Raw genomic sequence first — 12574 nt, forward strand, 5'->3', positions numbered from 1 at the left:
CAGAGTTGGTCAACTACCGCCTCCTTGTATCAGCCCAAGCAGCTACCTAATTGGGTTCCAACTGGGCCTCTCAACTGCCGCAGAGGCCCAAACCATCATCCGCCGCTAAACGCAGCCAAGCTGCACTATAAAGAACGCGAACCGCAGCCAACCGAAACCCTACGGCCGCCGCCAGCTTCAACCTCCCAAACCAAACCCTACCCACACCCGCCGCCGCCGCAGCCACACCACCAGCAAGCAGCAGCATCAGCCATGCCGCCCAAGTTGGACCCATCTCAGGTGGTGGAGGTCTTCGTCCGCGTGACGGGAGGCGAGGTGGGCGCGGCGTCGTCGCTGGCTCCCAAGATCGGCCCGCTCGGTCTCTCCCCGAAGAAGATCGGTGAGGACATCGCCAAGGAGACCGCCAAGGACTGGAAGGGCCTCCGCGTCACCGTCAAGCTCACCGTGCAGAACCGGCAGGCCAAGGTCTCCGTCGTGCCCTCCGCCGCGGCGCTCGTCATCAAGGCGCTCAAGGAGCCCGAGAGGGACAGGAAGAAGGTCAAGAACATCAAGCACAGCGGCAACGTTAGCCTCGACGACGTCGTCGAGATCGCCAAGACCATGCGGCCCAGGTCCATGGCCAAGGAGATGGCCGGGACTGTTAAGGAGATCTTGGGGACCTGCGTCAGCGTTGGGTGCACTGTCGATGGGAAGGACCCCAAGGACCTGCAGCAGGAGATCGATGATGGTGAGGTCGAGATCCCCTCCGCTTAAAGGTGAGCATCCCAGCTCTTCATTCGCACTATGTTCTTTCATGGATTGCTCTGTGGGATTGCTAAAATTTAGACGAGACCAATGTTAGTGTTTTAGATTAGTTTCAGTGAGCTGCGTGGATATGCCAATTGAAGCATTGATTTCTGTTTAGATTCTGGTATTGCGTTGCGTTTGATTTTGTAGTAAAACTCGAAACTTTATCAGGCCTGATAAATCACACTTTCTTTTAGTGGTTGGTGATACACTTTATACTGAATCCTGCTATGTGTCTTTTGGGAGGTCTAGATTGCCTGTGATAGTAAGTATTTTCGGCCTATATTTTCCACTAGGCTAATTACATTTGCAGCACCAGCAGCTCTAATTTCTCTCTGTTGGCACTCAGTTTTTGGCTGCAAAAAAGTTATAGCAAACTGGCCTTCTCAATGCTTTATTTTCATCATCATTGAATTATATATCCATTTGTAGGCTTCATGGTCTGATTATTGATGTTTCGTCAAATCCTTTGCCTGCTTATAAATGTTTGAATCATTTTCATTGCATCCTGTTTAATAGTAATGTGTTACACAACTGAAGTTCTTTGTAGTATGTGTGTTGGTACTTGGTGGGCTCGTAGGTACATTCTTGTTTTAGGCTTTGGTTGATGAATATCTATTGTCTTTTTTCCACTCAAAATGTTTAAAGTCTTTTGCATGTATTTGTGACTTTGCCATTTGTTCTCCATGCAGGCTATTCAACTAAGGGGATCATCAGACGCTGTTGAAGTTGCGTTTTGTTCCAAAAAAATGATGTTTATGTACCTCACCGGATCCAGCTATTTATCTTGCACTCGTAGTTAATCATGTGATAAGACTTAAATATTACTACCCCGCATCTAGCTTATGTTTTAAGCATCAATGCAACTTGATCAGTACATCCTGTCTGGTCAAAGTTTCATATTCCAATTTTTGCTCGGAGACCCTTGCAATATTTGATTTTTTTTCCCTCGTTTCATTTTAATTTTCTGTGAAAATGAACGGATTACTGTGAATTTTTTTACAAAATTTACGATTAGCGATCTCTTTCCCCGAGACCCGACCGTGCAGACAGCCTTCAGTTTTAATGTGCAAGTTTTAAAACAACACATAATAATATTCTATTGATCCTTTGTTTCTCTTGTGAACACCATCCAACCTGGCCCGACTACAACAGTACAAATTGAGTTTATTGGAAGTCTCGCGATCCTGACTGATGGAGTCTTTCTCCACTGTGTCCGCCGTTGTGTCCCCTGAGGGCCTGTTTGGAACAGGAAAAATTTCCGTGTTTCGAACAGGCCCTAAGCACAGACGCGCCCAAGCCGACGTCCTGGAGGCCATCCACCTCCGCCCCATCCGGAACCGACGCCGGAGACTCCTCCCTCGCATGTTGCAACCGTACGGCAAGCCGGCCACACTGTCTGGGTGCCTTCAGCTGCGCCTGCCGCCTCACGCAGCCTCGACAGGGAGCACTACGCTTGCGCCTGAGCGTCGTCGTCACTCGTCACCCTCCCTCGTCGAGAAGATCGGTTTATGTAGTGTAGTATTGAAGACTAGTGCATCACACACGTCTTTGCGCGCGTCGACGGTTAGTTGGAAATACAATCATAGATCTGAACGTGTCTATTTTTTTTTAAGATCAGAGCATGGATACAATAAATATCTGGCATTGTAATATGAGGATGGTACGTCTGTATATTACATACTCACAGAGGGATTTCAAAAGTGTGGCAATGTTCCAAGCCAGTAGCATAGGGCGGTGTTTTATAAGTACCATAATAGTGCACAACATATGCTAGCTCTGTACATTAGGCTGCACGATAAGCAACAATGGTGGTTCTGACATAACTATCATATTCTAAACACATAGCGTTAGGTGGAGTAATCATACATTTTAGCTGAAACCGTGCTGATGATCTTATTAGTATCTTGGTTCACGGTCCGAAAGGTCGCTGTCCATGGAGAATGAAGCGTCCGTGCTGGATGAATTTGTTGGTGGATTTATTTTGTTAGTCGTACGTACTTGGTTCGTGAAATGTAAGATAAGGAGGCCCAATTCGAATGTGTGGAACTTTACCAGATTCCTAATAGCAGCACATGCATTCTGTGTGGTGGCTGCATCCGGATAGGTAACCTGTAAAGCAGTAGAGGCTAGATTTGTTGAGTATTGGCATGAAGTCTGTTGAACAGCAGCGGTATACATATATGCATATGTTTTTCAGGGCAGCAGGTGCGTGGAGCTTGCATTTTGTGAAAACTGTGCATTCTTAGGACGATAGAACTCGAAAAGAACCGTGTCTGTCATACCTGTAGAGCGTAGTGCAGAGGTGCTTTCTTCATCTTCATTGTCGCTGCGAAACATACATGCGGATGTCTGATGTCGCTGCGAAACATACATGCGGATGTCTGATGTCGCTACGAAACATACATGCTGAATAAGGCTGAATTAAGATTAGGCTGGATAAAAAAAAGACGTATCCAGTGTAGAGAGCTCCCGCTCTGTGCGAGGTCTGGAAAAGGGTGTCAGTGGCAAGCCTTACCATCGCCTGTGCAATGCGAGGAGACCGCGACATGTCACAGGGTGACAGTTTGGAGATAACACAGTAGTGAATATGAACATGTATCTACCCAGGATCATGGACGTCCACATGTTGATTATGGGGGTGTTTGGTTCCACGGACTAAATTTTAGTCCATATCACATCGGACGTTCGGATATTAATTAGAAGGACTAAACATGAGTTAATTATAAAATTAATTACACAGATGGAGACTAATTTACGAGACGAATTTATTAAGCCTAATTAACCCATCATTAGCACATATTTACTGTAGCATCACATTATCAAATCATGGACTAATTAGGCTTTAAAAAATCGTCTCGCAAATTAGTCGCAATCTGTGTAATTAGTTATTTTTTAGTCTATATTTAATACTGAATGCATGTGTCTAAACATCCGATGAGACATGAACTAAAATTTAATCAAAGGAACCAAACATGCCCTATATAGTGTGACAAAGCATCATACAAAATGAAAACCAAACGTCTGCAGTGACAGATTCAGTTGGGTAAACACGCACTGTAGTGTGGTTTGTGGACCATCTGTACACTTGGATTTTCCATCTGTTGACGTTGAGGTGGATCTTCCATCTGTAGACCTTCAGTTGGCTTCGATTTAGCACCTGGCCACCGTAACTGATTCCATGAAGAAATAGTTTTTTAATAAAGACAAATCCATATTGTAGTATGTGGTTCAGAAAATTATCCAAGCATTCTCCACTATAAATTTTGAATCATTTGTCATATGGTTAAAATTTACACAATGCACTTCTCAGGTAACGTGGAATTACTATAACTAATTGGATGCTAATTCTGGCACTAAAATATTGGCGCAAAAAGGTTTCAACATGGAACTGGATACTCAAGGCAGCAACAGTAATGAGCATTGAATGGTCTATAAATTGATCTGCACAATACACAGAAGAGTGTAAGGAAAATAGAACCTATACTCATTTACTTTGGATTTTGGTGTTTGATGATCAACACAACCAAATTGGACTAATAATTTTGCAAATGATTGTTTTATAGTTCAATAGGGTGCAAGACGTGACTTGGACGAAGACGACGTGATGATCCGATGATCAACACCTTAAGCAAGACCTTAAAAGCATAAGAGAAGACTCAAGATATCAAACAAAGTCCAAGCATGAAGATAGGAACCAAGCTGGACGTAAGATCGCGAAGAAACGAGCTCACAGAGGTGACCGGACGCTGGCGGAAAGCGACCGGACGCTCCGATCAAGAGGCTCGGCAACAGCAGGCGCGACCGGACGCTGGTGGCAAATCGACCGGACGCAGAACTGCAGCATCCGATCAAGTACAGAAAGGTTTCAGAGCGGCGAAATTACGACCGGACGCATCCGGTGGCATGTGGCCGGACGCTGGCAGCGTCCGATCAGTTGATCACGACTCTAACGGTCGGGACGACCGGACGCGTCCGGTCAGGACGTGATTAGCGTCCTATCAGTAGCAGAAAAGCGGGATTTCGTCCCCAACGGCTATTTTCTCAGTGAGGCTTATAAATAGACCCCTCAACCGACCATTTGATAGTAGTGGAGCTGTAGAAACATATCGAGGGTGTTGATACACCATTCTAGTGATCTCTACTTGCATTGTGCTTAGTGATTCATTAGGTAATTAGTATAGGTGCTTTGCGAAGTGCTTAGATTGATTAGACCACCGCTTATGCGTTTGCTCTAGGTTTAGGCCTAGTGTTTAGTGAGGTTTGCATACCTCTTACCACTTGGTGCTTGTGCGCATCATTGTTGTACATCGGAGGGGCTTATAGTCTTACGAGATCACACCAACCGCGGTTGTGGTGTGGCCGTCACCGTGTACCCGAGGGAACAAGGCCTGCGGCGTTTCGGCCAGAAGCTTGATAGTAAAAATGGCGGGGAGCATTCGGGGGAGCTTGTCGGAAGGCAGTCGGAGACCCACTTGCGCGTGGGGAAGGCCCGAGGCTATCCACGAAGTTACCCGACCGGGAGCTTAGCCCTTGCGAGGGATTCCTTACGAGGGGCTCCAACGAGGACTAGGGAAAAGCTTGCGTGCTTCTTGATACCTCGGTAAAAATACCAGAGTCATCGACGGGAGTTTGCATATCTCTACCTTGCTCCTTAGCTTCCACATTTACTTTGATTGTATTACTCCTTTTGCGGTAGAGATAGCAACACACTAGCAAAACCGTAGTTGCACATTTAGATAGTTTATCTTTTGTATATGTTTTGTTAAGGTTAGAAAAAGAGGCCATTGCTTAGAGTTAGAATTTAAAGTTGCCTAATTTAAACCCCCCCCCCCTCTTATGCGTCACGGTCCTCTACAAGTGGTATCAGAGCCAGTTGGTTCAATTTGGACCTTTGGCTTAACCGCCGTTGAGCCAACGCATTTTAGAGTGGTTGGGATGGATACCTCTAGGCCTCCTCACTTTGACGGCACTAACTTCCCCTATTATAAAGCAAGAATGGCTTGCCACCTTGAGGCAGTTGATTTGGGTGTTTGGAGAGTTACTCATGATGGGATGAAACCCATTAAGAATCCTGGTAAACCCACGAAGAGTGAAGAAAAAGAAATTCATTTCAATGCTAGAGCTAAAAATTGTTTGTTTGAATCATTTAGTATGGATGTATTTAACCAAGTATTCACTTTAAATACGGCACATGAAAGAGACTACTCCAGAAGGATGAAAAGTTCAATTGGACTCTAGAGTGTGAAGCCCGTTTTTCACACCCTACGGACCTTATTAACTATAGCTCCTGTTTTAGCACAACCCGACATTGAGAAGCCTTTCAATGTGTTCTATGATGCATCGAGTATAAGTTTGGAGTGTGTGCTCAAGCAAGAAGGAAGAGTTGTTGCCTATGCTTCTCGACAATTGAGAAAGCATGAAGTTAATTATCCTACACATGATTTAGAGCTCGCAACAGTTGTTCATGCATTGAGGATATGGAGACATTACTTGTTGGGAAACATATGTCACATATACACTGATCACAAAGGTCTCAAATAGATCTTCACTCAACCTGAGCTGAACATGAGACAACATAGATGCTTAGAGCTGATTAAGGACTATAACTTGGAAGTACATTATCATCCTGGCAAGGTAAATGTGGTAGCAGATACCTTGAGCCGGAAGTATTATTGCAATTCTCAATGTCAAGGGTGTGCCCATTCAAATCCAAGATCTCATTTTCACCAATCAAAGAAATGAGCAAAGAAAGAGAGGATGCTATGGATGCGACAAGTTGGAGCACTTTGTGGAAGTTTATCCAAATAAGCCCACACCCAAGACAAAGAAGAAGGCATGCAAGAACCAAGCCCTCACATCAATAAGGTCATGGGATGTTTCTTCAAGTGAAAAAGAACACCATCACAAGAGGCGAGGGCACAAGCACTCATCATCAAGCTCTTCTCGTATGTGCCTTATGGCATAAGGTAACAAAATCTCATCCTCTAGTGAGAGTGATAGTGATGATGAAATACCTTCTTATGATGAAATTGTGCAACAAAATCTTAATTATGCTAAAGTTTGCACTAGTCAACAAAAGAAGCTCAAAAAATTAAAAGACAAGCTAGATAGTTCACAAGAAGCATACAAAACTCTGCTTGAACAATATGAGAACTTTGCTAATCTCAATGTTGAACTATCTACTAAAATTGAGTAACTTGAGGCTAGTGCAACAACAAATGCATGCATAATCAATCATGAGCAACTTGTAAAGAAAAATGAAAAATTAAAAGAAAAATTAGCTAGCTCACAAGATGCTTATAAAAATTTGCTTGCTAAAATAGAAACCATGTGCAAACATTATGATGAGCTAACTAATAAAGTTGCTGATCTTGAAGCCATTAATACAACCCCCACCAAGGCATCTAAAAAGAAAAGCTCTATCTTTAACATGTCTAAAAAGGATACCTCTACTTCTTGTAATGATTTATGCTTAGACTCATCTTTGTGTAACCAAGTTTGTGTTGAGAAAGTTGTTGTAGATACATGCACACAAGAGGTTGTAAAGGAGAATGAGCAACTCAAGCAAGAAGTAGCTCGCCTCACCAAGGACTTGACTCAAGTGAAAGGCAAGGCGAAGCAAGCCCAACTTCATCAAGATAACACCGTCAAGGGAGTGAAGAAGCTTGATGAAAGATAAACCATGGTTTGCTACGTATGCCACAAGGAAGCTCACAAGTCCTATGAGTGCAAGGTGAAGAATAGGGGAGGAGCAAAGAAGAAAGAGAAGAAGCAAACAAGCAAGCTCTCCAACACCTACACCAACAAGGTGGACAAGAAGACCTCTACACCTTATCTCTTGAAGAAGAAGAAAAATGACAAGGTGGTGGTCACCAAGGTGAAAAAGCAAGTGAACAATGGGGTCAAATGCTTTTGGCTGCCAAATAAGATCATTTCCAACATGAAGAGCACCAAGAAGGTTTGGATCCCGAAAGGGAAGTGAGAAGTCTAATGGACTATGAGGAAGTTGGAGACTTGGCAAAGTATGGGTGCATCATGATGGACAAGATCATTGTCAAGTGGGTTAGTGAATACTATGGACCCAAATTTCTCTTCCCATGTTAGGTAACTAGATTCAATTTTCTTCAAGTGTTACTAGTTTTAATTTCCTACTAGTGGCATCCTTAAGCATCTAGTTACTTTTTATGTCTAGGTTTGCATTTGCATGCTTATAACTTTTGTCATGCATACACTAGGTATATCTTATGTTAGGCTTGCTCGGTTTCATTCTTAACCCTTGGAGCAAATCTACATGGTTTAAATTATTTAGGAGCACGACACATAGCTTGTCTTACAATTGTTTATCTAATATGTGCCAAAGTCCTAATTGTAGATAATTTCTTCCGAATATCATCTTCGAAAATGATTCTCACATTCTTGTGATGTCATCTTTCAAGTGGTGTTATTGATTCTAAAATCAATGTGCATGTCTTCTACAAGTATTCCACACTTGTGTGCACAAATTTAGGGGGAGGCTACTCTACAAGTTAGATGCTTTGAGACTAACACCTTTTCAAGCTTATCATGTGTGTAGTAGTCTCATTGCAAGAAAAATGGAGTCCCCGGAGTTAAAGCATCATACTTCAAATATCCACCACCTATTATAAGTGGTAGAAATCAAATTGGTTTCCACATATGGTATTTCTAAACCCATATCATCATGTTGATTTCATTTTAATATTTATATGCTTTCTCCATGCATTATATAGATTAAATTTCCTTGAGCAATAATTTGCCAATTATGCATATGTTTTGCCTTCTACCATATGTATGCATATATTTAGGGGGAGCTTAATCTATATAATGTGAGAGTCAAATTTTGTGACCTATTCCACTCTACACACAAAGGATCACAAAGTTTGACCCTCCCTTGTGCTACTAATGTCCTACTTTTCGGTGTTTGATTCTAAAGGGAGAGAATTTAGAGGACCAGAAGCAATCATTAATTTGTAGGACCAAAAGTTAGATCATAATAATTTACAAGTGGTAATGGTCTATAAGTGGTAAATGTTTGAGAAAGGGAGGATAGTGGATTATGGATTAGTCTATGTAATGAGGAGAATTTGTAGGAAGCAAGGCTTAAATCCATAATGCCACATGGGGACATTTGCAAGGGCAAGATAAGTTTTTTATGTGGTATCCTTTAGTTTTACAAGTAGTATCTTTTAGCATCATATAACCTTGCCCCTTGCATTGCATCCTAGCAAGTAGATAGTTTTCAAATTTCAAAATTCTATTATTTGCTTGCTTTGGTCGTGTTGTCATCAATCACCAAAAATGGAGAGATTGTAAGGAAAATGGACCCTAGGCCCATTTACTTTGGATTTTGGTGTTTGATGACCAACACAACCAAATTAGACTAATGATTTTGCAAGTGATTGTTTTATAGTTCAATAGGGTGCAAGACGTGACTTAGACGAAGGCGACGTGATAATCCGATGATCAACACCTTAAGCAAGACCTTAGAAGCATAAGAGAAGACTCAAGATATCAAGCAAAGTCCAAGCATGAAGATAGGAACCAAGCCGGATGTAAGATCACGAAGAAACGAGCTCACAGAGGTGACCGGACGCTGGACCAGACGCTGGCAGAAAGCGACCGGACGCTCCGATTAAGAGGCTCGGCAACAGCAGGCGCGATCGGACGCTGGTGGCAAATCGACCGGACGCAGAACTGCAGCATCCGATCAAGTACAGAAAGGTTCCAGAGCGGCGAAATTACGACCGGACGCGTTCGGTGGCATGTGACTGGATGCTGGCAGCGTCCGATCAGTTGATCACGGCTCTAACGGTTGGGACGACCAGACGCGTCCGGTCAGGATGTGATTAGTCTTGCGCGTACCATTGTTGTACATTAGAGGGGCTTGTAGTCTTGCGAGATCACACCAACTGCGGTTGTAATGTGGCCGCCACCGTGTACCGGAGGGAACAAGACCCGCGGCGTTTCGACTGGAAGCTTGATAGTGAAGACGGCGGAAAGCATCCAGGAGAGGCTTACCGAAAGGCACGTCGAAGACCCACTTGCGCGTGGGGAAGGCCCGAGGCTATCCACGAAGTTACCCGACCGGGAGCTTGGCCCTTGCGAGGGGCTCCAACGAGGACTAGGAGGAAGCTTGCGTGCTTCTCGATACCTCGATAAAAATACATTTAGATAGTTTATCTTTTGCATAGGTTTTGCTAAGGTTAGAAAAAGAGGCCATTGCTTAGAGTTAGAATTTTGAGTTGCCTAATTTACCCCACCCCCTCTTAGGCGTCACGGTCTCCTACAAAGAGGATACTCTTCATACCTGTTAGAAGATTGGAGAAATCAACAACATTTTCGTACAGGTATTTTGACATAGAGAGGTTGTCTGTATGGACCTGAAGGTTTACCTCAGGTCATCAGTTGCACTCGGGTCAAGACTACCAACAAATACCTGCAAATAATGAAGCCTAGAAAATAAACATCGATCAAGCAGCTTGAACAAGACAAAAGTATTTACAGATACCCACATTAGCATTGCTAACAGAATCATTTATTGTCATTACACATAAGGCTACTAAGTTTATACATAAAGGATTTGTCATTACATATAAGGCTACTATGTCAGGTAAATATAGGACACGGTTTCTTAAATGGCTAGCTCTAAGACATTCCACGTAGATTCCTTGTCTGTATATCAGTGGTTCTCGTTAACGATTTGTGCTTGCCAAATAGAAGGTACTTAGTTTTTTGTGATTCATAGATCGAATCATTAACTATCTGTCTTACAAATAGTGCTAGAACTGTCATTATCATGGGTAGTAAGTAAAACAATATTTACTTCGTAAAGTACTGTATTTCTGAGCAGAGGCTAGCTGTTGGTGGCAATAGCATCTGTGGTTTTATCGAAACAATACTATATACATGAAAATTTCTATGTTTCTGAGTGGTAATAATCAGGCCTACCGATCTGTGTAAATTGGACCTACATAACAGAGGCTGAAGCAAGGGAAACAATTTTTCATGACAAAATTGATGAGGTGAAAAGGGGTAAAATCAGATAACAAGAATAAGTAAAAAGGTTCAAGACAAGACAAAAAAAAGGTAGCCCTAAGTGAGGTCTAATTAGTGGCAGATATATATGGAAGAGTGTTTACAAAATTCATTTCTATATTTTTGGTATGTTGCATTGATTTCTGTAAGGCTATAGCCATTTTTCTGTGTCCAGATGGCTCAATGTGCAATCCTGAGTGTTTCTATGAACAATGATGTTTGAAATCTCTAAATAGCTATAAATAAGTCCAAGGAAAGAGAAGGCGGAGGTTTCCCTTTTCAACGTCAGTTTTGTCATGGAATAGTTTTGTGCGAGTGAGTTCGTCTTTTCTGTGTGGAATTGTTTGCATCCAGAGTGTAAAATATGGCAAAAAGCCAGGTTGTTTGTATGTAAAGCATCTTGTACAAAATAAGAGTTCCTTATTTGAAAGTGTTCTAATGGTCTCTGATCAAGGTCTATCAAGGTCAGTTGTTGTTGAGACTAGCGGTCTCAGACAGTGTGGAGGAGATAGAGGCCTCCGCCCGCCAAGCGTTGCCCTCAGGCGGAGGCTCGGGGAATAGGCACGACAGGTGGGCGTGTAGGGAAATGGCACACAAAACTAAGGTTTCATTAATTCATCCTCCAACTTCCCGTACTGTTACAAGTGTTCCCTATTTATAGGACTCAACTACCTCTTAACAAAATTTATTGCAATGCCGCTCAACTGCTACAGTACATTCCTGGAATATTCCGCCACCAGTCTCTTGTTTGCGGGGCAATCTTGCCACATTGTCTTCAAGTAATGGGCCTCCATGAGCGGTCGGCCCACCGTGCCTCGGTCTTCGGCCTAGAGGCCTGGGTTCCCGACGCTGGCCTCCGTCCTCAGGGGCGCGCAGCTGCCTACGCGAGTCTCCGCCGGTCCGGTCGAAGACCTCATCCGTAAGTCTCCGCCCGGCCGTGCGGGGGCCATGCTGGCACGCTCGCGCGGACCACGGGCGCCTGCGCTTAGGTACCTGCACACACTTAGGCAAGGTTGTTTGTTTGATTAGTTCGGGGGTAGGGCGGCCTCCACCTTTAGTGCTGGAGACGCCCGTCAGCCGAAGCGGGGCGGCGTCCGCCTAAGCGGCCGGAGATGCCCATGCTCAGCCTGGGCGGAATCCGCGACAAGCTCGCTGAGCCTTGTGCATCGCCCTACAAGCATAGCCAGGAAAGTTCCTTTAGTCAGTGCCAGATCTCTACCCTAAGACAGTCGAAGACGCCTCGATGACACCTCGCCGTCGGAGGCCTTCGCCACCCGCCGAGACCGTGTTACAATAGTTCCCCCCTTTTGAGACCACGGTTCGCCTAAGCGTGCCGTGAGCTCAAAACGCCTTGACCAAAGGCGTCCGTGGGGGCGGAGGCCACACGCAGTGGCGTCTCTGAGTGAGGCCCCGCTACTTCCCCCCTGGCCCACTCTGGCGCAGCCGCTGGTCTCGTTGAGAGTAGCCGTTGGGCAGCAAATCTAGCCGTTGTCCTACGCTATGGCCGTTTACGCCGTATTGCTTTCCGTTGTATACCTTGCGACTTCTTCGGAGATGACCATTGTGTGGCAGGTGAATTCTTCGGAGATGACCGTTGTAAGGCGGGAGCCGGACCGCCCGCCCACGGCCTATATAAGGGGTCCCCCCTGCACTACTCATTCGCTTTCCTTGCCTCTGAGAAATCGCTCTCTGCTCTCTTCGCTTTCGCCTGAGCTGCCTTCGCGCGTTCCGT

The 12574-nt window shown here is 44.3% G+C and overlaps 1 protein-coding gene and 1 long non-coding RNA gene across 2 annotated transcripts; one reads left to right on the forward strand and one right to left on the reverse strand.

Annotated features, from left to right (window-relative positions):
• The first annotated feature begins 144 nt into the window (after positions 1-144).
• Positions 145-1694, forward strand: LOC136496970 (large ribosomal subunit protein uL11z-like). Its single transcript, XM_066492752.1, has 2 exons — positions 145-755; positions 1479-1694. The coding sequence occupies exon 1, from the start codon at positions 253-255 to the stop codon at positions 751-753; it is 501 nt and encodes a 166-aa protein (XP_066348849.1). The 5' UTR covers positions 145-252; the 3' UTR covers positions 754-755; positions 1479-1694.
• Positions 1695-2043: 349 nt separating this feature from the next.
• LOC136495397 (uncharacterized) lies at positions 2044-3164 on the reverse strand. Its single transcript, XR_010768989.1, has 3 exons — positions 3072-3164; positions 2842-2898; positions 2044-2743 (listed from the first exon to the last, which is right to left on the reverse strand). It is a non-coding gene; the product is annotated as an uncharacterized lncRNA (long non-coding RNA).
• Between the last annotated feature and the right edge of the window lie 9410 nt (positions 3165-12574).

This window comes from Miscanthus floridulus, chromosome 12, assembly GCF_019320115.1.
Source record: "Miscanthus floridulus cultivar M001 chromosome 12, ASM1932011v1, whole genome shotgun sequence".
In the NCBI taxonomy this organism is placed as follows: Eukaryota; Viridiplantae; Streptophyta; class Magnoliopsida; order Poales; family Poaceae; genus Miscanthus; species Miscanthus floridulus.